Source organism: Sceloporus undulatus, chromosome 6 (genome assembly GCF_019175285.1).
Source record: "Sceloporus undulatus isolate JIND9_A2432 ecotype Alabama chromosome 6, SceUnd_v1.1, whole genome shotgun sequence".
In the NCBI taxonomy this organism is placed as follows: Eukaryota; Metazoa; Chordata; class Lepidosauria; order Squamata; family Phrynosomatidae; genus Sceloporus; species Sceloporus undulatus.
In genome coordinates this window covers 20,970,276-20,996,759 of record NC_056527.1, presented here as the reverse complement: position 1 = coordinate 20,996,759, position 26,484 = coordinate 20,970,276, and the positions used below count along the sequence as shown (strand labels likewise).

Genomic DNA, 26,484 nt, shown 5'->3' with positions numbered 1-26,484 from the left:
CCGAAAAAACCTTCGTAAGCCGAAACAATAAATCCCTATGGGATTTTTTCGTATCCCGAAAAATTCGTAAGCTGGGTAATTCGTATCCCGGGGTACCACTGAATTCCTCTGGCTCCCAGTCAATTAGGCTTAATGGTAGTTCACAGTCTTGCTATATCTGCTCCTGGTCTTGTTTTTGCAGAGAATGGAGTTTCTCCATTTTCTGCTTCCAATTATGAGGTCTATATCAATCACAGTCCTAGCAGGCCTCCTTGTACTCCTTGTACTCTGCAAGAGGATTGGCTAACGGGGGCTTTTGTTTTGTCTTGTTTTTATATTTGATTGTGAAGATGTTACTGTTTTTAAATTGTTATTTGCTTGTTTTATGTTGTAAACTGCCCTGATCTCAGGAAGGGCGGTATATAAATAAAAGTATTATTATTATTATTATTATTATTATTATTATTATTATTATTATTATTATTATATACATTGGCCATCAAGTGATGCCCATGATACAGTCATCTCTATAGTTGCTTGAAGAATGTGTTTGTGGTAAAGAAACTGTTGGCATCCCAACATTCAATCAGTGGTTGTCCTGCTTCATTTCTTGATCCTAGGCAAGATATTTGTACAGTCTTTGATTCTGCTCTTTTTTTCTCTTTTTTCTGCTTTCCAATCATCCATGATTACCTAGAATTTCTCCTCTGGTATGTGATCAATTTCCTCCTGGAGTCCAGCACAGAATCTTTCAGTTTCCTCTTCTTCTGCCTCTGTAGTTGGAGCATAAATCTGGATTATGGTTATATTGATGGATTTCCCTTGAAATCTTATTGACGTCTGATATGGGAGACCCTACTAGCTGCACTGCTACCATCAGTATAGCTTCTTGCCTCACAGATGCACCCAATCTCACCATCACAGAAAGGTGAGATAGTGTGAACTACTCCTTCTATTAAAAAATCTAAAGGCCCTTCACACTACACACAACACTGCTGTGCTGACATCCTGTGGAATCCTGAGCTTTGTACTTTGTTGAGGCACTAGATAATTCCAAATTGTTGTTGTTAACTGCCCTCCAGTTGACTCCGACTCATGGAGACCCTGTAGATGAGACAACTCCACAACCCCCTATCCTCCACTTTGCTTAGGTCCTGTAGATTCAGGCCTATGACCTCCCTGATTGAGTGTATCCATCTGGTAGGCAGCCTTCCTCACTTTCTGCTACCCTCTACCTTTCCTAACATTATTGTATTTAAAATGGGTTGTGCTTTCTTATGACAGGGCCAAAGTATGACAACCCCAATTTGCTCATCTTGGCTTTCGGAATTCAAGATACCACTGCCTAAACTAAAATCCCAGGACTCCATAGGATGCTGCAATGGCAGTTCAAATGGAATCATAATTCTACAGCTGTGTCGTATGAAAGGGCCCTAAGTTACATTCAACCTTCATGTGTGAACAGAGTTCATATCCTTGCTGCCATTCCAATTACCTTGTGCTAAAATGTAAGATAAAGATCCAAATTTTATCTTATGTACAACACATTTAGTTTTCAGACCATTCAGTAATCCTCACAGATTACAAAATTAACTCCACACAACTTCACTTCAAGAACTGTGAGAAAATTCACTTCATGTGGGGAGAAACCTGAGGCCCATTCAGACTATGCAATTATAGCACTTTATTCCCCTTTAACTGCAACAGCAATATCCTGGGAATTGTTTAGAAATGCACTAGAGCTCAGTGATTAAGAATTCTAAGAGTATGTATGTGTGCGTGCCTTCAAGACTACTCATGGGGGTTTTCTTACACATGGAATACTGAGGTGGTTTTGCCATTTTCTTCCTCTGAAATATAGCCCCAAATACTCCTCCCTAGTTTCATAGAATCATAGAACTGGAGATCAAAAGTGTCATCCAGTCCACCCCCTGCCATGCAGGAATGCACAATCAAAACACTTCTAACAGATGGCCATCTGTTTAAAAACCTTCAAAGAAGGAGTCTCCACCACCCTCCATAGAAGCGTGCTCCACTGTTGAACAGCTCTTACCATCATGAAGTTCTTCCTAATATTAAGGTGGAACCCCTTTTCCTGTAGCTTGAATCCATTGCTCCCTAAACTCCAAATCCTTACATTCTGTAGAAGTGGCCCATGGAATCATTGTGCTACAGTTGCATAGTGTGAATGGGCCCATGGACAAGAGATTACACTTGGGAAATAACTGAAATTTTGATTAGTTTTAGTTGTTTAATTTGTTGTTTTGGGTGCCATCCAGTCATTTCTTGTTGTTGTTGTTAGGTACCATCACCATATGAATGAGAGAACTTGTGGTTAACAGCCTGCTCAGGTCTTGGAAACTCATGGCTCTGGCTTCTTATCTGAGTCAGTCTACCTAGGTGATGAGGTGTTCCTCTTTTCCTACTACCTTCAAGTTACCAGGTAATATCTTGAGTCATGAGTTATGTCATCTCATGACATGCCCAAAGTGTGATAGTTTGTTTAATCATTTTGGCTTCTACTGAGAGTTCAGGCTTGATATGTTCTCGCGCCCATTTATTTATCATTTTGGTGTTCATGAAATCCATAGAGCTCTCCTGCAGCACCACAATTCAAACAGATTGAATTTTTTTCTGTCACCTCTCTTCACTGTCCAGCCATTCTAAATGCTGTGGTATGGAAGGTCCTGACTTTGGTATTCAATTAGTCCAATGACTCACCTGAGAATCTTATCTAGTTCCTTCATAGATGTCCTTCCATGTATTTGTCTTCTTTTAATTTCTTAAATTCAGTCTTCATTTTGATTAACGGCTGAACCAAAATATAGACATTTTCCTGTCTGTCTGGTGCCTTCTTGATGTGTAGCAGGCATGCACAGACACACACCATGATCGCTGGCACAGGAGTCTCTTCTAGCCCTACTGTCTCTGAAGTAGTTTTTAAATTGAACATACCAGATGGGGAACCTAGAAGCTTATCTAGTATGCAGCCCGCTATGTTTTGTCTGTTGAATCATTCTGTGGAATACCTGGGTGCTCTTGTATCTTGAATTCTAAGAGAGTGATTTTCTGCAATGTCGAGTCCAGATTTCCGGCACCAAATATCAGTCTGATCTTGGAAGCTATGCAGGGTCAGCTCTGGTTAGTACTTGGATGGAAGACCACCAACAAATATCAGGTAAAGTAGGATGTATGTCTGGAGAAGGAACTAGCAAAACTACCTCTGAGTATTCCTTGCCTAAGAAAACCCAATGAAATTCATGGTTCAACACTGAAGGTGTGCGCGCACACACAGACAAACTATGTATAAAAAGACCTTAACCAGGGAATTATTGTACAGATGTATATTTAATAATTTATACCACAGCCTTAATCTTGGGTGATTATTATTTTATGAAAGTGCTGGATTCCCCCACCTTTGGTACTTCTAATTATTCATTCAGTCATTCTTCAAGAGCAAAGAATTCCTCATCAAAAAGTGGGTGGATGGTCACCTACATAACTGGGCTTGAAAAGTGGAAGGATTCTTCACCTGTCTTTCTCACGTGTACATATTTGTCAGGTAGCTCTATGAGAAAGATTACATACCAAGTAATAAGCACATACATGGACTCCTCCTTTTCTGAGACATCAGAATAATATGGTGAGAAAAGAAGATGGGGACAGACAGCAAAAGCAGTCAGGAATCTTCCTGGTTAGATCCCTTATGATCAATTTGCCTTTAGAATAATCATCTGTTTGAAAAGGTAAAACAAAGGTAAAACATGAGAAAATAGTGGTTTAATGAACATTTACACACATACAGCTACTATTGTATCTCATCTTTTCCCCACTCAAGGAAACATGCCTTTGTTTTCATTGTTTAGATTGGAGTAAATAGATATTCTTGAACTACACTCATCCCTCCTTATTTGTGGCTTTGATATTTGCGGATTTAATTATTCATGGATTTGATTAATATGTTCTCTCTAGGAATATCTAGGTCCTCCAGCGCAACTGTATGGTCAACTTTAAAAGTTGCACTGAAAGACCTAGAGATTCCTAGAGAGAATACTCTACTAGGCATCTGTAGCTCCTCCAGTGCAGTTCTATGATCAGTGTCTGTCATTGCACTGGAGGACCTAGAGCAGTGGTTCCCAACCTTCCTAATGCCGCAACCCTTTAATACAGTTCCTCATGTTGTGGTGACCCAAACCCATGAAATTATTTTAATTGCTACTTCAAAACTGTAATTAAATAGGTATTTTCCAATGGCCTTAGGCGACTCCCATGAGTCATTCGACCCCCAAAGGGGTCCCGACCCACAGGTTGGGAACCACTGACCTAGAGAGTCCTAGAGAGGTGTCCTCTCAGGTAAAAATATGGTGTTTTTGTTATTTGCGGTTTTTCCATATTCACGGGGGTTTTGTGCCCCTAACCCTAGCGAATATTGTGGGACAAATATACAACTCTCACCCTCCCTCTTCACAAGCCAGGCTTGTGGAAAGTGATGGGATCCAGCATCATTTGGATGACCCCAGGTCCTTGAGTCCTGATAGTTCTGGCAGGAATTTGATTCAATTGATGAATAATTGTGGTGGCAAATATGAAATGTATTATTGCGGTCAATGACCAGCATGTGGTGGCAAATAGCATCTCAAAATGGCTGCCCATCAACCTGAACCTCTCTTACTTGAATCTCTTGTAATATATGCTATATATATATGCCCCCAGAGAGCTCAGAAACACATCAGCCCTCATCCTTGGTGAGGCAATTGGAACCTGAGTAGGATTTGGGGAAGGAAGCATGGGGATATGGGAGGAGGATGGGGTGGTGTTGACGTCATCTGTACTGGTGCCATTGGCTAACCTTAATAGATAAGAATAAAAACTCAATGGTCAAAAGCAACATATTTGTGAATTAGGCGAGTGGGAAACTATAAACTGAAAAAGGCAGCAGATATTTACGTTATGCTATTCTATGGAGCCACATGGCTGAATCATTTTGGCCTCTACACAAAGTGATCTGTATGGGGGGCAGCATCCCCACTGCAGAAATAATCCAGGTTGACACTGCTTTAACTGCCATGGCTCAATGCTAGGGAATTCTGGGATTTGTAGTTTTGTGAGACATTTAGCTGCTCTGAGAGCCTTTGTGGCTGAAAAGTGGGCTATAAATACTCCAAATAAATAATAAATAAATGTAGCCTTCTCTATCAGAGATGTCTGGCGGCACAACCAGGGTGACTGGGTGTCCTCCTTTCCCAGGACATGTCCTACATTTCAACCTTCTGCCCAGGAGGAATTTCAAAATGTCCTCCATTTTGAGCATGACTGAGAAGCATGACATCATATTTATATTAGTGCTCTTTGCTTTTGTTTTGGAATGCTCTCCAATTTCCTTGAAAGTCCTATATTTTGCGGTGCATCGTCCTCCTTTGAAGTTATTAGAACATCTGGTCACCACAGCAAACTGCATATCCCAGGAGTCCACAGCACTGAGCTGTGGCATTTAAAGTGATGTCAAACTGCATTATTTATGCAGTGTAGATGCAGCCTGGGCGTATCTACAGTTCCTCACTGTAAAGATAATATAGTTTGACCCCACTTTAAGTGCTCTAGTGCCATCCTATGGAACCCTGGGATTTGTAGTTTTACAAGGCCTTCAGCTTCCTCTGCCCAAGAATGCTGGTGCCTCACAAAACTACAAATCCCGTTATTTCTACAGTGCAGAGGCGCCTTAAATTCGTGGGAACCAGGAACTCCTTGTTCTTCTTCTTTTCAGTCCAGTCACTCAACATATTCCTTGAGCCACTCATTGAGGAACAGCGTTCGCGGTTTCTTGAGGAATAAAAGACCCTCGCGCCGTACCATTCCGGGGGCGGTTACGTCATCGCCGCGCAGGCGCGCTGAACCCCATCCACCCGCTTCAGACATGGCGGACCCCGTAGCGGTCTCTCACCTCGCACCATTCCGTACAGATACGTCACCGCCGCGCAGGCGCAGTGAAGCCCGGCCACCTTTTCCCTGTCATGGCGGCCCCCATAGCGCGCTGTCCTTTGCCTCGCTTCTGCCGGAGGTTGTGCTTTTCACGCCGGGCTGAGCTGCGGTTCAACTCCACGGAAGCGCTGAGAGAACGGCAGGCCCCAGGCAGCGAGCCTGGTATGAGAGCAGCCTTAAGCCTGGAAATGGTGGTCTTCAAGAGCGTCTGGGGGGACAGGGCGAATGTAGCCATGTCTTGCTGCGCGCCTTCAAGTGGTCTCTGACCCTAAAGCGAAGCCGTCCTGGGGCTTTCTTGGCAAGGCTTGTCCAGGGGAGGTTTGCCATTGCCTTCGTCCCCCGAGGAGGCTGAGAGAGTGTGACTCCTTGCCCAACCGGAATTCGAACCCTGGTCTCCAGAGTCTAAGACTCAAGCCACTGCCCTGGCTCCGGGGGCTTTAGTAATAGACGCTATATTTAGCGAAGCATTTTTGGAACTACAGCTCCTAGTATCCTAGTGGCCAGATGCTGGGAGTTGTAGTCCCAAAGGTCTGTTTCTGGGGGTCTGTACATTCATCCCTCCCTATTTGCGGCTTTGATATTTGTGGATATGATTATTCACGGATTTGATTGATATGTTCTCTCTAGGAGCTTCTAGGTCCTCCAGGGAAACTCTATGGTCAACTTTAACTAAATGTTGCATTGAAAGACCTAGAGATCCCTAGAGAGAACGCTCTACTAGCCCTTTGTAGCTGCTCCAGTGCAGTCCTATGGCCAGTGTCTGTCGGACGTTGTACCAAAGGACCTAGAGATTCCCAGAGAGCTATCCTCTCAGATAAAAACATTGTGTTTTTGTTATTTGTGGTTTTTCCATATTCACGGGGGTCCTGTGCCCCTAACTCTAGCAAATATGGAGGGATGAGTGTAATTTGTTGTTGTTGTTGTTGCCTTGGGGTCATTTCCGATTTATGGCGACCCTGAGGGAGACCACAAAAAAAGACTTGGGGCCGCATGGTCCCTAATCTAGCTCTCAAGAGTTATCTGCTATTGTTGACATTTTACACACACACACATACAAATTCAATGTGTTCTTGCCAGACTGGAAAGCTCATGCAACCAGATTTGCCTAAATCTTTATTCTCCTGCCTCCTAGATGTTGAAACTGGCACCAGAAAGAAGACGTTCAGTGAAGTCCTGGCAGAAAGACAAGAACAAGCGCAAAGGACCGTGTTAATTAACTGTCCTTCCAAAATCAGTGAGAAGAAACTTCTCAAGTATTTGTCATCTCATGGAACTATTAGGAATCATTTTTTCTATGAAACTCATGTAAGTATTTGGAAGGTTAAAAACCCAAATCTAGCCATCAGTAAATCAAGCAACATAAATAATAATCTGTGGCTGGTCTTAAAAGAACCTGTTTGTATCCTGCTGTTTGTAGTTATATGGATGGGATAAAAAACATTATTGTTTTTAGTTTCATGCTTTACTGAGAGATGTTTAAATGAAATTAGATAGGTACAACTGATGACTTGTTATGTTTCCCATCCTACAAAACATTGTTGATATAGGCAAGTCACTTAACTGCAAAGTTGTCTACCATGATGACTTCTACAGCTGTTTTAATGCTGGTGCATAGTGATGCATTCCTTTCTGTTGTTGTGGCATCCAAAAGGAAGACTATAGTGTTTGAAAGGTGATCATAGATCTCAGCCTGCTACCCCAATAAGAAAACGTGACAACATATAATCCCTCCACTTTCTCTGTGTAACAATCAATCTCTTTTTGGTTGTTTGTGTAAATTAGCAAAGCAAATATACCTTAACTCTTTATTGTAAATGAAAAATACATTGTCTGGATTACAAGTGGCTTTGCAGAGTTTGCAGTTGTTCATTGCTGCAGGCTGTGATAACACAAATATGAGAAGTTACTTGGCCAGTGAGAAGTAGAATCATAGAATTGTAGAGTTGGAAGAGACCTCAAGAGCCATCCAGTCCAATCCCCTGCCGTGCAGAAAATCTAAATCAAAGCATCCCCGACAGATGGCCATCCAGCCTCTGTTTAAAGACCTCCAAGGAAGGAGACTCCACTACACTCTGTTCCACTGTCGAACAGCCCTTACTGTCAGGAAGTTCTTCCTAATGTTGAGGTGGAATCTCTTTTCCTGTAGCTTACATCCATTGTTCCGGGTCCTGTTCTCTGGAGCAGCAGAAAACAAGCTTGCTCCCTCCTCAATATGACATCCCTCCAAATATTTAAACAGGGCTATCATATCACCTCTTAACCTTCTCTTTTTTTGGTTAAACATCCCCAGCTCCTTAAGACATTTCTCATAGGGCATGGTTTCCAGACCCTTCACCATTTCAGTTGCCCTCCTTTGGACATGCTCCAGTTTCTCAACACCTTTTTTTAATTGTGGTGCCCAGACCTGGACACAGTATTCCAGGTGGGGCCTGACCAAAGGATTAGTGTAAACCAACTATTTTTTTAAAATGCAGCACCCATTTTAAAATTTAAAATTATTGTGAGAAATGAACCCCTCCAGATTCCATTGGACTGCATGTCCCAGCAGCCATAGTAATCATAGCCACTGGTGAATAGGGCTGGTATTTGTCCATCAGGATCTGTAGGACTGATATTTCATAGAATTATTATGGATACCACATTCATATTGTAGGAAAGAAGATTCAGACTAAGAGTATACAGTTTTTAGATTTTGGTGACATCTCTTTCAATTTTTACATATAATTTTACTTGCTTTATCTCACATAGAATTTATGAAAGGCCAGATATTATTTAAGATTATTTTATATTGCTTTTTCAGTCTTGTAAGAAGATTTCCAAGGCAGTTTTGATATGTAAAATATTACACACACTGAGAAAGTGAGTGGGATTATAGTTTTAAAATACTCTTTTCATAAGTCTATTCTAAGTCTGAGGGCAGGGAACCGTCCAATTAAAAAGATTGTATGTACAGTGCTGTGTAAATTTACAGCGCTTTATAAATAAAGGTTAATAATATAATAATAAGTGCAACAAGGTCTGAATTCAATGTTTTGACTCTTTGGATGCAAGTCATCAGTCGATTTTGTCTTGGGGATTGACTCCATCTAGATTAACTAAGTATTTATCTAAGCAAAGCCTGAAAAGACTAGTGCAAGTTTAGTGCAGACTATAGTCTTGAACCAGGAATATCTGAGGAAAACCCCATTTAGTCATGAAACTCACTACTAGGCGATCTCTGTTTCTTAGCCTTTCCTACTTCAGCAGATTATTGTGAGTTTACATGATAGATCATTAAGTATGCTTCTCAGATCTCTTTCAAAAAAAATTGATTGTAGCTGTTAATTGTGTTTTCTGCATATCACAACTATTATCTTTAAAAAAAAGAAACCTGAATATCTCACCTATTTTGGGTATAATCTGTTATAGGTACTATGTAAATTTTACATTTCTTTTCTTTTTGTTTTGCTTCAGGGTGTGTATGCGGTTATAGAATTTTCTGGTTTGGACAGTATAGCTTCGCTGCAGGAGGCCACTGGTACTCCACAGTTTGAGGATGACTGTCCCATTCCATTTAAATCTAGAATTTTAACCTTAACATTGAAAAATCCACCAAGCCAAGCTTCTGAAAAGATTCACTTCCATAAACAGACCACTGTTCCAGTTGGAGAGCTGATGAATGCACTTTGTAATTCTGACAGTGTAAGTTCATGCTTAGTTTCTTTCATAATCTTTTTATAAGAAATGTACAGCTTTATTTTTATTTTTATTTTTTCCTGTTGGACATATAGGTGAAAATTGTCTTAAAGTTGTTCCCTCAGCAATACTGATCAGAAAAGTTGTTTGTGTGTGTGCATTTATTTCATGTAGTCAACAATTAAATACTTCTCATAATGTTCTTTGGGAAATTACTGTAGCCTTATGTAGGCGGCCCACAGTTTTGACTTTTCTTGGTAGCAAGACGAATGTTGTGTTCTCTAGGTTATTTCTTTCTGTCAGGTGAATGAAGAAAAATACTTTTTCTCAACAGCAAAGGAATTGTTTTACCTCCTCTGCAAGAAAAACAAGGCAAGAGTGTATCATTGTAGTATCAACTCTGCAAATGAATTTGAAGCACTTTCTAAGGGTGGAAGAATTTGTCTCTTCCATTCTATATTCCTCTCCATAATTTGGCATGACTTTGAGGGCTTTGGATGCTGCTCATTTCAGTGGGGCAGAGGCCTTGTTCTGAGTCCTCCACTCTTGCATTTTTTCCCCAGTAGAAAAAAGGGACAAGGAATATGTGCGCTTCTGGCATTGATAGGCTTAGTAGAATTGATGTTCACAGCACAGAAAGGGGAGAGAAATTGGAAGCATGTTTCCAAACTTCCTCCCAAACCCCCCCCCTTTTTTTTTTCCTCTAAACTATGAGCTGAATAGGGGTAGGATTTCCAAAAGATGCTGGGACGGTTCCTTAACTTTTCATCTGCAGAACTGGGAAGAAAGATTTTACTTGCCAGAAGGCTATGCCACACTCACCATGGAGTACATATTTGTTTAAACTTCCCCTTTTGTGGAGCCATTAATGCAAGATATCTGTGAATCATGAAGTTCACATCAAATTGATTTTAATAAGATAAGAAGTTTTGTTTTTTCTGAGAGTGGTACACTAGTAAAATTGATATGCAGTGCATAGTTCATTCTGGTCATCTTGCAAATCTTGGCTGTTCTTCCCCTGTCAATACAAAGAAACTTCTGTAACTACCACCAATAATATCCTTCAGAATCACTTTACTGGGGTAGGGTTAGGAAGTACAGTTTCATACTGGCTTCTCTTTCTAGCATGATGTTTTCAATACTGCTGGGAAAATTTTGTTCTACCTTATGAGATTCTGTTCTGTCCATCATGCTGCTTAACCTGTCTGTGAAACCTCAGAGTGGAGTCATCCAGAGGTTTTGCTTAGAGGGCTATCAATATGTAGATGACACATAACTCTCATTTTCATCCAATCCCAGGAAGACATTGACACTGTTGAATAGGTCAGCTTGGAATTGTGAACAAGCTGAGACAATCCAGGGAAGGCCAAGATACTGTGCGTAGGGAAAGCAGATTACACTGGTGTTTGGTTCTAGATAGGACTGCACTCTCTCTGAAGGCCAGGTTCCTGCCTTGGAGATCTTCCCGAGTGTGGTGGTGAGTAGGAGCATTTTTGGTCAACTGAAGCTGATATGCCAGCTCTATCCCACCATGACATGACAGATCTTTGCTCAGTTATCTATGTCCTCGTTATATCCAGGTAACTAGACTGTTATAGTGTGCTGCCTGTGGAGCTGAGTGTTAAGATGGTTGGAAGCTTTAGCAGGTGCAGAACTCAGTCCATATGCTGATGGAGGTAAAACATTTGCTCTAGTTTACACATCTATATCAGCTCCATTGATTGCTTATTCACTCTCAATAGATTTTTTTTCCAAGTCTGAACATGTAGAAACTGCTTTGACTAGAAGGTATCTGTGCTTTTTCAGAAAGTTCCATTGAATCAATATCCAAGGTTCTCAGTGCAGCCAGTGCAGAGACTGTTGTCTTTTTTTCATGTGTATTTCTCCTATATGTTAAAGCTTTCAAGTAGTTTATATAAGATGGTTTAGGGGTGCATTTTGAAATTAAGGCTGCTGAAAAGGTTAATCTTAGTTTGTTGCATGTTGTAAAATTATGTTGTAAAGTTCTGTATTGTAGACATACACATGATTTTAAGCTTAAGTGATAGATAATAGATGCTGAAAACCCACATCATTTAAGACTGCCCCCCCCCTTGCTTTCACTATCCAGGTGAGTGACCAGTTGCAAATGCTCACAGAGAAGTATCAGCTGACAGAAGAAAACACTAAACTTCGGTTTTTGGCTTGTTCTTTAATTCAAGACATTGCTGGGGCTTACTTTCCAGATTGCATTGTGAAACCTTTCGGCTCATCTGTGAACACCTTTGGTAAACTAGGATGTGATTTAGACATGTTTCTGGACTTGGATGACATCAGGAAAAATGCAGCCAGAAGGGTAAAGTTTTTTTCTTAATGACATCTTCCACTGGGCTATGGAAGCTGAAATCTAACCCTGTCTTTTGGGCTACACATTTCCTATCCCTGTAGAATGACAAGCAGTTCTAAAATACAGAACAACCAAAAAATTACAATTGTCATTATAGTATGCTACTCTAAAGTCAGTTTCAAATCCTGATTGCTTTTTGATCATTTTGTTTACTGGTTATTTTAGTTTTGATTTCTCATTCTTTTACCTGATGAAGCAGGCTGCCTTTTTTCTTAATCATTTTACAATAGCAGCATATCGCTAACATAAAAGGACCAAAATCGAAAGATTCATAGTTTGTTTCCACTTACTTAACCTCTTCCCTACTGCAATTCCTTGCCCTGCACTACATATTGCTTCAGATAATTTTATAATCCTTCAGAGTTGCTGAGAGGAGGATGGGGATAGAGAAAGCTGGAAAAAGATTCTTAGCCTCTAAATCCCAATTTGGGAGACCCAGATTCAGAACCACATTAAGCCTTTGTAACTTTGGTTACTCTCAGCCTGACCCTACCTTGAAACAAAAGCTGCATCCGCACTGCAGAAATAATGCAGTTTGACACTGCTTATCTGCTATGGCTCAATGCTATGGAATTCTGGGATTTGTGGTTTTGTGAACTATTTAGTCTTCTGTGTCAGAGTGCTCTGGTCCCACAACAAACTACAAATCTCAAGATTCCACACGATAGAGCCATGGCAAGTTAAAGTGCTGTCAATCTGCATTATTTCTGCAGTGCAAATGAGCTGTAAATGTAACACATATATGTGTGTATACGCACACACATTTATGTGTGGATAGATATTTAAAAAAAACTTAAGAGCACTGCTGCTGAAAAAGTGATCTGATGTTGTAAACACCTACTCTGTCAGTAATTTTGGCCAAGAGAGCTTCATTTGGACTCAGCGGTAAACTAAGTCAGATTGGTAGATAAGGGGAAAAAAACTTTGCTGGTGAAAGTTTGGGTTTTCCCAACTGTGAGAAGGAAATGGTTTATGTCATACAACCTTGTTTACATGACTAACAAGATTGCATTGGTCAGCACACACACAGCTTAGATTTCATAAGGAAAGGAAGTGATCTATGTGGAGCTCTTTTGTCTTTCATGCTGCAACATTTGTTGAATTAGCATCAGAAAGCTGAAATGTGAGTCATAATACCACACTTAGCATACGTGGCCTTTTGAGATAAGTTTGTCCAGTTAGAGAAAATATATCCCACTCTGTGACTACCTGGACTATCGGTACCTAATTTGCTTATTACTTTGTGGACATTAGGTTTACAAGTCCAATTCCTCCGTTTCTCCTTCCTCTAGAGTTGTCAAATATCACTGGGCAAGGCAGCCCATGTATTTGAAATACTCTTCCATAGCTACCATTGGGAGACAGATACATATACATCTAAATTTAAGCTCTAGCTTGCTGTTTCAGTAGCACTGTTTATTTGCATGGTGCTCGTAAAGAATGGGTTTGACAACTGGCTTGTAGTACATATCTAGGAGGAGTGGAGAGATATCTGAAAATATTTTTTTAAAAAAAGAATGACTGTAGGAACTTGAAATGGAAGTATACACTCCCTGAATTTTCCAAGCTTACTCCCCCTCCACAATTATGTCATTTTCTTGTTGGGAACAAAGATATTCTTCATATTGTTAGGTGCCTATGTTCAACATATAACCCCTCTTTGAAAGTGTTCTAGGCTCTTTATGTAGACTAGTATACATAGGTCCATCACATGTAAACTGCAGCAGCAGCCCTGTAATGTACAAAGGGAAGGGACTACTTTTAGTCTAAGTGAGAAATTGATGCCAAAATGTGTGTATATTGAAATTCCATAATCTTCAGGTAGTAAGCTGGAGGAATGGGAATTGCAGTTCAGCAGGTCTGTTGGGGAAGGCTGAACTATTATATATACACACACACACACACGTGTACATATATATAGGCATTGAAGGACTGTAGTAAATCCATTGCATTTAGAAGTTCAGTAATAGTTGTGGAATATTCCAGGAAACATAGAAATGTATCGATGTAGCTTACTTAAACAGACCATATCTCCCTGTATGAGCCATCCCAGGCTCTGAGATAATCAGGAGAGGCCCTTCTCTCTGTCCCACCACCATCAGAAGCACAGCTACAGACTTGAGAGAGGGCCTTCTTGGTGGCTGCTCCTAGAGACTGGAGCTCCCTTCCCAAGGAGGCTGGATTGGCCCTCTCCTTGTCTTTCCATTGGCAGACTAAAACCTTTTTATTCAGATAGGGTTTTAAAACAGAAAGTTTTAAAAGAACAGGCTAGTAGCTATTTTGTTTTGTTTAGTTTTAACTGAACTGTTTTAAAAACTTTAAAAACTTTTAAATTGAATTTTATTCTTTTATTGGAATGTGAATACTTTTAATACTACAAATAATTTAATTCTATTTTAATATATGTTTTTATTCTTTTGAATTGTGAGGTGCTTTGTGTCCCAATTTTGAGGGGAAGGCAGGAAATAAATAAATAAAACAAAACAATTACAATTACAATGTAATAAAGTCTAATAAAAATGTCGATGGAATAGTCTTAATTATTGACACTAGGCAAGTGACTCTCTTGGAGCCTGACAACAGGGTTATAAGATAGAGAGGAACGAATGATTTGAACTCCTTGAGGTGATTGGAGGAGAAGCAGGATACAAATGTAACAGATAAAATAAATATATTTTGAGCCCAGCTTTGTCTAGATTGAATGGGCTCCTATCTTAAAAAAGAATCCCCTCCCCTTTTCAGTTCCTGAGGAAACTGTTTGGGGCAGGGGCTTGTTCTACTCTTGAATTAGTGACTTACTCCTTTCTCTTTTGTGTTAGAAAACAGGTCCTTTTAACATTGAGTATCAAATGAAGAGAGTCCCTTCTCAACGAATAGCAACACAAAGAATCCTGTCTGTGATTGGTGAATTTATTGATAACTTTGGCCCTGGGTGTGTTAGTGTGCAAAAAATACTTAATGCTCGCTGCCCATTGGTGAAATTTTCCCATCAGCCTTCAGGATTTCAGTGTGACTTGACAGCTAACAATAGGTAAGCTTTGATTGATTGATTGATTTTAAAAACATGTTTAGGTCATATTCCTTTTCCAAGGAGGTCAGCTCTCTGAGGTAGGTAAGGCTGAGAGATGATAACCAGGATTATCCAGTTGAAGCTTAACAGCAGATCAGAGGCTTGAACCCAGATTTTCCCAACCCAGTACTGCATTTAATTGTGCCCTCTGTTACATCACACCATCCTGGTTTGTGGAGTGATTGTGTAGGCCTTTCCAGGTCAGCAGTATACCTTGGAGCTGCTGTAGAGCCTGAGTGTGCAAAAGGTAGGTCAGGATCTACTTACAGATTGATGGATGATTTGCAGTAAGACAATGTAATAGCAACAAGGATAATATTTGTTTCCTTAACTCATCCCATCAGTAACATAAGTGGTTAGATTACTTTATCTGTACTTATTCAAATATAGATTTGTTTTTATACATGGAAGCCATTTCATTGTACTGCTGTGCTGTGACGAGGAGTTCTCTGAAGACTGATGGCTGTGGCCAAGCTTGTTTGGGGATTCTGGAAATTGTAGTACAGACAATGGTAGCTTGCTCTACCCTGCAAACACTGTTTTGCATTGGATTCTAATACTAAAAAAAGCCATACTTCAGGAAATCCTACAAGCCCAATCCCTTGTACAGTTGAGTTGGAGCATTAAGGAAAAGCGGGCAGTAGGGGGAGCACAGTTCTTAGGAATAGCAGCCTTGTTTCCTCTTTGTATGGAATTAATTGCTTTCAACTTCCATTTGCCAATTACATTCATTGGGAAGACATTCATAGTATGAACATTGCTATTTTTTAATGAATAGATTTGACCAGATACACGCTTTTTTAGAGATTCACAAGCTTTTCCTTTGTCAATCGACAGGTACTGTTTTTCCATCTGGTCAGCTCTGGACCCTCTTCCAGTCCTCAATGAAGCTTACTATTTTGGATGGCTTTAATCACTTCCCTCTCTTTGGGCTTATTGTTAAATTTAGGGAACAGCCCTCTACTTCTTGTAAAGCTTATGTCTCTCCCAGTCATCATTGCCTCTATTTCCAGTGCTCTTGCATTTATAACATTACTTATCTAAGCCAAAACTATATAATAAAGACTCAGAAGAAAATAAAAAGCAAGCTTGGGGGAATCCCAAGGTTTGCAGAAGATGAGAGATTGCCAACTGACTGGAGAGGAAAAGGAAGCTGGTGCACACTGGGAGGAGAAGTGGAATCGAGCATTATGTCAGGAGAGCATGACAGGTTGACTGCAGCTGCAGAGCACTGCATGTGGCAAGATTTTCTTGTATTTCATTTGTCACCTGTATTTTCAAAATGTAGTTCTGTATTGGTTATGGATATAATCTCTCTTAATAGCACAGTTGAAAAAAAAACAGTTTTTAAAAAACCATTAATGTGTATGACTACACCAATAAATGATAGCATCAGAAAATTAAGTAGCAAAATGCCGTTCAGGATGTAGTGGCCACTAGCTTAAGTAATAATTGTTATTTAAAAAGTGCTATTTTAAAGCAAACTGTTTGGTTGGACTAAAGTTAATTGAAGAATTTGTTTCTGAATGGCATTTCTTGAACTATAAAATAAAGTGATTAAAAAGAAGCAATTGACATTGCTTACTAGATCAACATTGAACCACTGCCAATACACTGTTAAAGTTAAAGTTAAAATGTTTAAATTCAGTCATTGTTTTTCCAGTAAGAGGGTTAGGAAATGCTAGTAATAATTAGACTTTAAAAATATACAAATAATCAATTAGAAACATCCAGGAGTGGTTATTTTTTAATCAACAACTTCTTCTCATCCCACCTTTCTCCTATTATAGGGACACAAGGCAGCTAACAAGAAATTTAAAAAACAGTTGTTTAGAAACAACGCAAAAGCATTAAAATGTAGATACAATGTTTACAAAACAAATTAAAACAGTTAAAAACATTGCACATTAAAAATTAAAATGTATTTATAGAAACCTTAAAATCTGAATTACACAGCATTTAAATTCCAACCCTGATCAGTTTCAAAAAGCTTGATGGCACAGAATGTTTTTAGCTGCTATCAAAAGGAGATTGGGTTGGGGCTGCTCTGGTCTCTTTGGGGAGGGAGTTCCAAAGCCTGGGAGCAGCCACTGATAAGGCCCTCTCCCTTTTTAAACCATGGTTTAAATCAACCTACTTTAAACCAGCCAACCCTACTTAAATAGACAGCCTTACAAAAACCATTTCAGTGGGCTTTATTTTGCTATTCAGGTGGAAAGCAATGCTATTAAAAGAATTTAGTGTTGCCTCTGATGGGGCAGAAGCTTCTTATGCCTGCTTGGGTTCTTCAAACCAGTCAGTGCTCCAGTTACAGATTCACCCTGTTGAAACAATTTGTAACCATTTGTTTAAAATAATGAGCAATACAATGCAACTTGCACTGACTGCCCCAGAACCAAGATTTGAAATTGATTCATGAAACAGACCTCGCCCACACAAAATGACCTTGGTTGCCATGTTCCTCATAACTTTGACCTGAAAGGGGGCAGCTGTAGGCGTGAGAGCATAACTTGCTTTTTGTGCTTTTTCTCTGTTTGGCTTCTAGTAAGACTCTGAACAAATAGTCCTTGTTTTTGAGGTACGCCTGCCTCTGACCCTTAAGTCTTTTCACATAAGCTTATTGTGAAAAATTCCTAGAGGGTATCATGTCTTTGCCAAATGAAAGATACTGTCTATATATATGAGAATTAATTTGAATCAGAGTGTGTGTTTGTGTGTGTGTGTGAGATAGAGAGAGAGATTTTTTTCTCTGAACCATATAAAATCATGGATGTTACAGTTGCTTTTCAAGAAATACTGGTGATTTCCATTCTCACATAAAGTGACACTATATCTCTTTTTGAATGGTGTTTTACTCTTATCCTTTCAAATGACTTATACCAGAGAATCATTTAGAAGCAGCATTTTAATACATTCAGGTGTTTTCTCTATAGCAATAGTTTTCAAATGGTGGTGTGAAAACCCCAGGGTACGCACAAGAGTTGTTCAAGGTGGTGTGCAAGACTTGGAGGCTCTGATCCTCTTTCTCTTCCCAAACTTTTTATGTCTAGAACTTACACATGTGTTGAGTTGAACATTGACTTTACTCAAATAAAACTGCTCTAATTTGAATGATGTTATTTCCTTATAAAATGTTAAAATATGAATATGCACATTCAGTAAAATATTTTTATTCATATACTGTGTCGAGGAGGGAGTGTGACATCCACATCTAGATGTAGAAATGGGATCTTGAGGGTGAAAAGTCTGAGTACCACTGTTCTGCAAATTATTGCAGAAGTGCTAAAGTATTCTGGAGGTGGGGTGGGCATTTTACTGTAGAGTGTTATAGTTAATATCCATTACTGATTTTCTGCAATGCTTAACCTTTCCACCTTGGATCTTCTTCTGTTCCAACAGAATTGCCATGAGAAGCACCGAACTCCTGTATATCTATGGCAGCCTCGACTCACGTGTAAGAGCACTTGTGTTTGGAGTGCGGTGCTGGGCACGGACCCATGGAATCACAAGTAGCATTCCTGGCCCTTGGATTACCAATTTTGCTCTAACAATGATGGTTTTGTTTTTTCTGCAAAAAAGACAGCCTGCTATTGTTCCAACCTTAGATCAACTAAAGGAGCTAGCTGGTAAGAGAAACTTGAATTAACTTGTGTAGGTAGAGTAGTGAGTGTGCAGGGCTGATTCTGGCTTTATGTAGTTTGAATCAACTTATTTTTGTTTTTTCAGATATGGAAGATAAACAAATAATTGAAGGTTATGACTGTACCTTTGTTAGTAACTTGAACAAAATTAAGCCTACAGAAAACACAGAAACATTGGGTAAGAAGGTCTTTTGTAAATATTTTCTTCTGAAAAAAAAACACCTTATATTTTTATTATCGGGTACAAATTTATTGGAAAAAAGGAATCCCAAATATGCCTCCACTTCGCAAAGAGCCTTTTCTATAAGGGCTCCGAGTTTGTGGAACAGCCTTCCTGAGGACATCTGCCTGGCGACCTCACTACAGGTATTTAAGAAAGCGATTAAAACTGAGCTTTTCCGCCAAGCTTACCACGATATGATATAATATACTGACTGACATGTTCCCTGAAAGAGATGCTGCTCTATTCCCAGATTGTTTTGTTAACTGGTAATTTAATTGATAATTGTTATTGATATGCTGAGATTTTAATGTTAGTAATTCGTTTAAAGATTTCTATGTTTATGATGGATTTTACCTAGTCTGTAACCCTGCTTCGATCCAATGGGAGAGGCGGGGAAACATAAATAATTTTTTTATTATTTATTATTATTATTATATTTCTTTCTTCTTAACCTGTCACCTCCTTGTCTTTCAGATGTGTTATTGAGTGACTTCTTTGAATATTTTGGAAATTTTGCTTTCAATAAGTATTCACTAAATGTCCGGAAGGTAAAAGTTTAACTCTCTTTTTCTTAATTTCTTACTTTCCTAAGCACCTACTTGAAAATGTCTGAAACCTGATGGGAAAATTGGCATCTGTAATTGCTCATATTGAGCAAGAAGCCCTATTGCTATTATGGCGTGCCCGGTCCTTATGCGGGCGCACCATACACAGCCTCCAGTTTATGCAGAGGCCACGCTGTAATTGTTTGAATGGTGCGTGCAGATGCCGCACGCTCACACCTCGCCGCCATGTACACGAGCCCCATTCAGTATATTGGGGCTTGAGCATAGGCAGAGTTCGTCTTATGCGGGGGTGGGTGAGTGTCCGGAACGGATCCCCCATGTAAGGTGAGGGTCCAATGTACTACCAAATGGTGAGATAGTGTTCAAAGTGGGATGATATCTAATAAACCAACATCAGGAAAACAACGGGCAGCTTGCTGAATGCATGTGGATGAATGCATTCAGCATTTTTGAGTGCTTGTGGAAGGATTGCCTTTTAATGTTGCCTGCTCTGTCATCTGTTGAATTTGAATGGCCGCATGGGTCAGCAGCTGTAGTGCAGGGATCCATGATTTCAGAAGATCCATGAACCAAACATCTGTTAGATGTTTTTTCTTACATCTGTGTTTAAGGCTACTTTTCTGGGGAAGGGGTCCATAGGTTTGATCAGATTCTCAAATGGATCTGTGTCCTCTCTCCATGTTAAAAGCCACTGCCCTTAGGTCAAAGCAAACCAAAGAGTCCTTAGGAGCACCAGGCCAGAAGAAAGATGAGAAGATGACTATTAACGCAGAGGTGGGCAACTTATGTTCCTCCAAGTATTTTTGGATTCCAGCTCCCATAATACCTCATCGCTGTCTGTACTTACTAGGGATGATGAGAATTCTGGAAACCATGTCCTATGAGGAATGACTTAGGGAGTTGGGGATGTTTAGCCCGGAGAAGAGAAGGTTAAGAGATGATATGATAGCTCTGTTTAAATACTTGAAGGGGTGTCATATTCAGGAGGGAACAAGCTTGTTTTCTGCTGCCCCAGAGAACAGGACTGAGAACAATGGATGCAAGCTACAAGAAAAGAGATTCCACCTCAACATTAGGAAGAACTTCCTGACAGTAAGGACTGTTCAACAGTGGAACACACTCCCTCAGAGTGTAGTGGAGTCTCCTTCCTTGGAGGTCTTTAAACAGAGGCTGGATGGCCATCTGTCGGGGATGCTTTGATGGAGGGTTCCTGCATGGCAGGGGGTTGAACTGGATGGCCCTTGTGGTCTCTTCCAACTCTATGATTCTATGAGTTGTAGTCCAGCAACATCAAGGTTCTTAAGTTGTTTATCTTTGTTAGTTTTCATGGGTCAAAACTGAGTAAACATCTGTCTTGCCTTGTATGTTTGTTTTTGGAAATCCCTGCCTTGCTGTTCTTGCACTACTTATGGGCTCTGCCCTTTTCATTCAAATCATTGATTCGTAGATGTGTTCTCTCCGCCACCCTCAACAACATTCCTGTCTTGCAGCTCGCTGTACATATATCACAGTTTCAGTGATTGCTGCTGAATGTTGGCTTAAGTAAATGGATTGTTGTAAGACAACTTTGAGCTACAGCTCCAAGAATCATCAGATGCAAATTCTGGACCCCAAAGTCATTTCCCCAAGCTCTGTGGTAGACCTTCCATATCTGTGTTTTTTAAAGGTTTGTGCAGTATGTAGAGCATATGTTAAATGATTCTGGTTTTTCTCCCTTTGAAATTTGCAGGGGAAAGAGCAAAACAAGCCAGAAGCATCTGCCCTGTATATACAGAATCCCTTTGAACAGAGCCTTAATATCAGCAAGAATGTAAATGCAACACAGCTTGAAAGATTTGTCAGCTTGGCCAGAGAGAGTGCTTGGCTTCTCCAGAAGGAAGGGGAAGGTCCTTCTTCAAGCCGTTCTCAGCCCTGGGGTCTGGCAGCACTTCTTCAATCCTCAGGAATAAGTAATGCCAGCAAGGGTACAAAAAGGAAGAGGGGACCAGCCAGTGAAAGAATTAAATCCTTGTTGGACTCTTTAAAAATTAACACCAACATTGGGAAAAGGCCCTTTGGCACTCAGGTGTGGTAGCTGTTGCTGCATCCTTGACACTTACAGGGGTGATTGATTGGCTCAGCATCTCTCAAGTAGCCTGTTTTGTACATGGTATGAACTGGAGAACTAGTGCAACCTAAGAATACTTAACTGGGGGTCAGGGTATTAATCTTTGCCTTTGCTCTGATCCTGATAGAAGACATCCAGATTCTTACTGGATAAATTTATATTGGATACTGGGAAGAAAGGAATGGACAGCAGACCTAAGAAGAGAGCATCTAAGCTGATCCCCATTAACTAAGAGGAATAAAAATTGTACAGTAGTATTCTCTGGGGCAGTCTTACATCCACCAACATGTCTGCACAGCAAATTATATTAATCAAGTACTTGTGCCCAATTTTGTAACTGTTTCCTACAGCTATCAAGGATGCAAGGTGAAACAGAATGAGCAAAATAGAGAGGTTGCAAGTGGTGCTGTGATCATGGGACATCTTGATTTTTTACACTGTACAAGAAATGATTTCTGTAGGTTTTGAACAAGAACAAATGTTGCAAATGGCATTTTCATTGTTTCCTTCATGCTTCAGTTGTTTGTTTTTTAAAAAACACCAACAGCACAGCATTACCTGTTGATTGTGTTGCTCCTATTCTAGATACTATAATTATAAAAGATTTGGGAAACTTCATTTCTACCATCTGAATTACTGACACTCTCTAGAATTTGTATTAGCCTGGTTCAAATGTTTCATTGCAGGCCATGTCACCTTTCTTTGCATTATAAGTATTTTTTTAATGATGTGATCCACAGATTTGTTATTTTCAAGTTCCCAACATACAGCAAACAGAGTTCCTACACATGAGAGTTCAGTATTGTGAGCTGAGGAAAATCCAGCGTTATTAGGATTTGAACCCCCAGCTTTATATGTCTGCTGGTATATGTGTTCAGAAATGTCATCGTTTTGTGTCTTGGGATTTATATTTTTTGTATGTGACTGCTGCACTTACAGTTTTTCAAAGTCGTGGTTTCTTCCAACCTTCCATTACACGTCACTTCTATTCCTTTCTTTTACTTTGGGGACCTGTCACTCTTGTCATCGAAGTAGGTAACTGTGACAGGGCAATTGAGAAAGCAGTCATTTTTGCTAACATGAAATAAATGAATGGTGACTTGGCCTTTCAGACTCTGGTGAGCACCTTGTCTAATGAATGATGGAACATTCTTAATATGAAATAATGAGCAAAATAGATTTTCAATCCCTCTTGAAAGCTAAGTATTTAGTTTTTCTTAGAATATTTGAGTGTGCATCTATTTATATGTTGTCCTAATGGTGACATATATGGACATAACGGGTTAACTCCCATATATGTGCTTCTCAGAGATAGGATTTAAAACCTCCTTCCACAAGGCTCCTATCTCATTGTGCAACAACAGCAGAGGGATGTCAGGTACAGGTCTGACACACTAGCCATTAGTCAGCTATGGATATGCAGCCAGGTTCATTCCATATTCAAGGGATCAAGGAGGAAGGAGCAGTCTCTGCCTTATGATTGAGTCAGTTAATGGCCTGTGCCTAGCAGCCTCCCATTGTTGTGCACTAAGAATATAGCTGACTGGAGGGAGCATCATCCACTGTCTCCCACAAACATGATGGCTCCACCAGTACAACGTAGAATCTCAGCCAGTGTATTCAACATTTTCTGTTTCAGTCATATCATTTCCTGGGTCTTTGATTTGTTATATAAATGCAGTACAGTAATGTGATCTTCAACTTACTTGCTGTAGAGGGCAGTGTACTGAATGCAGAGCTGTCTTCCCTAACCTAATTCATTTCAGATCTTTGGGATTCCGTTTTGGAGTTATGACTTAAGAACCAGTGAATTCTTGGGACACAATTTGCCATTTCGGGGCAATTGCTTTCTGTTAATATATATTTCCCCCCCCTCTCTCTCTTTTTCAAAGTTCAGTACCGGTAACTAAAATATTTTTTATCTTTCTTTGAAAGGAACATACTCCAGTTCTGGATCATTTCTGGTGTCCTTCGCTTTTCTAATCCCTTTGATAGCCTTTTTGCAACGGAACGGCCTGAACCACACACAGTACTGAAGTATCAAGTTATTTCATGGTCCTTGTTTGTTTTAGTCCCTTTCCAGGCAGTTGATAAGACAAATGTTGCTGCCTTCAGAACTGTAGTATGCTAAGGTAATACTTCTATTGAGCACCTCTCTAACTTTCTTAGCCACTATTCATTTCAGATCCTGTCAGTCTACAAATTAAGTTTCTCCCCATGCTTGTGCATCACTCTACACTTCACACTAAGCCTCTCTGGATGCTTCTGGTGCCCTTCCTTAATTTTTGAAGACAACTCTGAGCAATCCTTTTTATTTTCACCATCCTGTAAGACATGGTGGCATCTTCAAATTAGACCACCTCACTGTTAACCCCCATTTTTTCAGGTCACTGATAGATTAAATAGTGTCATTCCCAGTAAAGAGTACAGTGGAATCTAACTTCTGCTTCCCTTATGTAATAACTTGGGCTTTTTAAGTGCTATCTTGAGAAGAAAGTTGGGCTATAAATGTAATGACTTAATTTTCACTCAGTACTTTAGTCTGCAGCAGCCTCCAAATAGTCACAGTGTGTTGTCCACACAAGATTCATTCTTTTCCAGATGTCTAAGATTGGGCCACCATCCTCCCAGAGAGAAATGGATCAGTTGGCCTTGCTATGGTATGGATCAAGCCTAGCCTCTGCAAATCTGTGGGGATGCAACTGTTTGAAATTACTGCTTCCACTAAATTTATTACCTGCAATTTGTTTTGGTTTTTTTGGTGTTGATTTTTTGGCATCCTCTTGTAGATAGATTTTCTAGCATTAAGTGCACTGTTGGATTATATTAAACATTTATTAGAAAGTAAACTTTTTAAAGTAGGAAGTTGCAGCATTAGACTGCAGTCTTAGTTATTGCAAAGAGTACCCATAGGCCTGTTACAGACAGGCCAAAATAAAGCTGCTTCGAGTCACTTTGGAGGTATGGTATTTCAATGATGCATGAGTCCTAGGAGTCAAAAAGCTGCACTAAAGCCATGCTCCAGTCCTAAGGACTGGAGTACAGCTTTGCTGTGGCTTTTGGACTCTTAGGACTCATGCATCATTGAAATACCATACCTCCAAAGTGACTCGAAGCAGCTTTATTTTGGCCTGTCTGTAACAGGCCATAGTTTTCTTTCTTGTGTTTGTTATGAGAAGATAGTTTCCCTTTTAATGATTTCTCAATCTTACTTACGGTTTATCAGAGGGATTACAGTTAGCGCCATATATGGACTAATATCCACAAAGCGTATGTCAAACATTATCTTCATGTTCCTGATAAAACAGAAGCTCCATAAATTATGGCGATAAACATGCCTGGTTATATTTAACTATCATAACTTCATTGGCTCTCTTTTTCTTCAGATGAGAAAAAGATGTAGCTGTAGACTTTTCAGAACATTTGAGATCTAATTTTCTTTTAAATAGTTTTGTCTGTATGAGACTTGAAGGTCAAGAATGCCAACTGCATCCTCAAATGTGGCAAGTTAACCTTTTAGAAACATTATGTACATAAAGATGAGAACTTTCATCTTCATCTGACAACCTGAACAAATATTAAATGGTTTGAGCAGATCCAGTAGCAGATGGTTATTGTGGCCCTCGCCTGCATAGTAAAAAGGAGTTTTAGTGTCATATGTCTCTAACTGGTCTCATCAAATTATCTACATTTCCCCCCCCCATTATTCCCCCAGATTTTAATGTTTGTACTAGCTTTTTTACTTGCCCAGAATCAATTAAAGCTAGTGTCTGTCGATTGCAAACTACATAGTTAAAAGAGACAGATCACACAAGACATAATAAGCTACACTTCTGTGTTGTTTTCCTTGCAACACTTGTAGTTGAATCAGTTAATACATTTAAGGAAATCCATTGATCTAGAAATGTGCGAATGATTCTCAAGAAACTCCATTCCTTGTCTATGAGTGGAATCTTCAAATTCTAAAGATTTGTTTAGCTATATCATCCTAAATCACGGAGCAATTTGTTTTCAAAGTTTTATTTGTTTAAATGCTGGTATTTTGTGTTGCCAAAGCTGATTCTACTGTGTGTCACTTCTGAGAAGTGTTAGAAAAGGCACAGAAGTTTTTCTAAGCATTTATTAATAGGTTCAAGTCTTCCCCGAACAATGAAACTTTCCAGGTGATCTTGGGTACACCAAAGGCCTGTCCTACATCATGGGGTTGTGAGGATATGAGTGTGAAGGAGGAAAGGTGGGCTATAAATGTGGCTAGTGAGTATTGGCATAGAAGCAACATGTCATTTCAGAACCTGGCAGTATGTTGTTTGCCTTCAAGTCGTTTCTGACTTATAGTGACCCTAAGGCGACCCTATCATCTGATTTTCTTGGCAATACTTATTTAGAGGAGGTTTGCTATTGCCTTCCCCTGGAGCTGAGAGCATGTGACTTGCCCAATAAAACAAAAGCTTTTACCTCCTGACTTCTGAAAAGCTGGGCTTGTCCTCAATGCTGTCTCACTCTCAAAACTTGAGATTGTATATTGTGCAGCTCTGTGCAGTGTTAAATAGATTTGAAAGCACTTTGAGATGTCAAGATTGTCAGGTCCTCTATGGTATTATTTCTCCAGCTATTAAACAATCTCATATGACACATTGAGAGCACTTCATAAGAAGTTACAGTGGGGTTTGGATGCTACAGCTGCTGCCCTGCATTATCAGCAACAGTTTTGTCAGCAGCCAGTGTTAATAAGGTGATTGTCACTATCAGTACATTCTGCATTTAGTTTCCTTCTGATCTTACTCCATGCACCACGTGAAGTCATGATCCCATAATTTTGTTGGTTGTTAAGGTTTCAAGGATTCTGTTTTGAGGCCAA

The 26,484-nt window shown here is 39.8% G+C and overlaps 1 protein-coding gene across 1 annotated transcript; it reads left to right on the top strand.

Annotated features, from left to right (window-relative positions):
* The first annotated feature begins 5,974 nt into the window (after positions 1-5,974).
* LOC121934950 (mitochondrial poly(A) polymerase) lies at positions 5,975-24,369 on the top strand. The gene is made up of 9 exons (XM_042475911.1): positions 5,975-6,120; positions 7,091-7,263; positions 9,412-9,639; positions 11,744-11,968; positions 14,839-15,050; positions 18,489-18,715; positions 18,816-18,908; positions 19,428-19,501; positions 21,249-24,369. Exons 1-9 carry the CDS (start codon positions 5,991-5,993, stop codon positions 21,591-21,593), a joined length of 1,707 nt encoding a protein of 568 aa, XP_042331845.1. The 5' UTR covers positions 5,975-5,990; the 3' UTR covers positions 21,594-24,369.
* The last annotated feature ends 2,115 nt before the right edge of the window (positions 24,370-26,484 follow it).